This window comes from Myotis davidii, unplaced genomic scaffold, assembly GCF_000327345.1.
Source record: "Myotis davidii unplaced genomic scaffold, ASM32734v1 C64403160, whole genome shotgun sequence".
NCBI lineage: Eukaryota > Metazoa > Chordata > Mammalia > Chiroptera > Vespertilionidae > Myotis > Myotis davidii.
Genome location: NW_006382543.1, coordinates 1 through 2,472, shown reverse-complemented (window position 1 = coordinate 2,472; position 2,472 = coordinate 1). Strand labels below are relative to the sequence as shown.

At 40.7% G+C, this 2,472-nt stretch overlaps 1 protein-coding gene across 1 annotated transcript; it reads right to left on the bottom strand.

Annotated features, from left to right (window-relative positions):
- Window positions 1-955: 955 nt before the first annotated feature.
- Window positions 956-2,468, bottom strand: ZBTB14 (zinc finger and BTB domain containing 14; the record flags this gene model as incomplete). Its single annotated transcript, XM_006777795.2, has 1 exon — window positions 956-2,468. A coding segment is annotated over one exon (1,344 nt), but the record flags the coding sequence as incomplete, so codon positions are not given.
- Window positions 2,469-2,472: the final 4 nt, after the last annotated feature.

Genomic DNA, 2,472 nt, shown 5'->3' with positions numbered 1-2,472 from the left:
AAAAAAGTGCAGCTGTCTACTTTCCTTGAAATACGTAAGACCAATACTTCTATACTATTTACACACTTTAAAGATTTTAAATGTATTAATTTAAGTCACGATATTGCATCTCCTTTATGGATAAATCATGTGCTACAGAGAACCCAAAAGTTTGATAACAGTCTGTTACACAAATGTATCTAAGGACACATACCTGTTCTTGTCCTAATTTCAAAATCAATTAAAATTTATTTTGACCTAGGAAACCTTGGAATTATTGCATATGTGAAAACCTTGTCTCTGAGAGCCAGATTCCTATTCACTGTTTTCTAATCCTCTCAGCACTGGTCCACTCCACTAACCCCACTTAATTTCAGAGTGGTAATGCCCCAAATAAGAGGAATGAAGGAACTCAGCCACTAGATCACCAATATCCCTACGGATTTGTTCAGCCTTGGGGACTTGTTACCACATCTCTTGGGTTAGGTATGGTCAATCAAAATGGATGAAGAAACACTTTAGCAAAGCAACCATTCATTACTTATCCACAAAAACTGTGAAAAAAACAATGATAGAAAATTAATAAATCAATGCAAACCTAAGACCAGTCTACATTTCCAGGCCTCGTTTTCATACTTGTGCAGTGTTCTTGGTCAACCACCCACCAGTATTTTCTGCATCTACACGAAGTACTTTAAGTTACTAAAAATGCCGTTTTGACCGTAAGTCACATATAATTGTGATTAGGAAATCAATTTACTCAATTATCACTCTGTGCAGTACGTTCACCAGTGCAGCGAGATACTAAAAATTGGAACAGAAGTCTCTCACTTCTGAACTGGACATAGGAGTCCTCAAATTAAAACCATAAAAAAAGAGAAGAGGCAGGACTTACTGGCAACATTAATACTAGACACCAGACAGGACAGTGAAACTGTTTGGTCAGAAACAAGGAACGTTATTTCCTTTAAAATTCTTAAAAATACCTAACCAGGCACTGCCTTAAGTCCAGTGAGTATACAATGTTCCGTAAGTTTTCAGAAAAAATAAAAAATAATAATAATACAGTGACTGGTGCTCATTTATTACAAACAATGCAATCTCAGTCTCCACGGCTCAGGCAAAGTGTTCGCGTCCCATCAACTCTAGCTACAGGCTATTGTTTCCAACTGCTGCTCCGCTTCGGCGGCCATTGCTGCTGCCTGCAACTGTTCTGTCTCGCTTTGGATGGCACTGGGGGTAACCTGCTTCCTTTCACTGTGCATATTGTTCTCGTGCCTTTTCAGATCAGACGCCTTGGCAAATGCCTTGGTGCATGAGCCACACACAAAAGGCTTTTCCCCTCTGTGTCTTCGTTCATGATCTTTGAGGTGGGACTTGTGTTTGAAGGCTTTGTCACACATATGGCATGCAAACGGCCTTTCATTACTGTGAACTCTCTCGTGCTTCTTTAGGTCTGGGGCACGAATAAATGATTTTCCGCACACCTCACAACTGTAGGGCTTATATTCTGTGTGGATTTTTAGGTGTTCTTTCAGGTGGGCCTGTGTGGTAAAATCTTTTGTACACATTTCGCAAACAAATGGCCTGTCTGCTGTGTGGAGTTTTTCATGCTTCCTTAATCTGCCTTCGTCAGAAAATGTCTTACCACACGCCTGACAGGCAATCTGCTCCCGATGGTGGCCATAAAGTAAATACTCAAACTTCATGTCACTGGTAGCAGTTGTCCAGCCCGGTGTCTGTTCATCCTTCACTTCACTCATTCCATCATTAAATGTTAAGGCTTGCGGGGTCTGAGACCCCAAATCTTTCGATTCCGAGGCCTCCATGGATTCTACTTCCTGGCCGTAGCAATTTACTTTTCGAACTTCCTCACTCCCCAGTTCTTTCAAGATTGCTTCCTGAACCCTGAGTGTAGTTGTAGGCGACTTGCCATCCTCCTGACTGGGGGGTGTGCCTTCTACAGTGTCATCAGATGGACTGTCATCTTGATCCCCAATTTCCTCCACATCGTCATCCTGAGCGTCAGCAGCATCTCCAATGGGGCGATTTATTTTGAGGCAATATTTAGTTTTTGACTGACCATTATTTTCATCAGGACTAGATACATCACGCTTCTGAGAACAGAGTTTATCCAAAAATCGGATACCAAGAATCTGACCTGATGACATCATTAAGTTAACATCTTCTTTTTTCACAGAAATCTTTGCTGTGTACATGTAGTTCAGGACCTCTTCAAATATATCAGAACGAAGAAAATCTATTTCTATTACTGAAGAGCTATCAACCTCAAGCTTCTTAAAAAGCTTTTTAAAGTAGGTGCTGCAGGCGGCAAGAACACATCTGTGTGCTCTGAATTTCACATCTTCAACCACAATAGCAATATCACAAAATTCCCCTTCCAGGCGCTGTTCATTTAGTGTTTTCAGAAACAGAGTTTTATGATCATCGTCATTATATTTAATGGTTTCAGACATACTGATGAAAAACTCC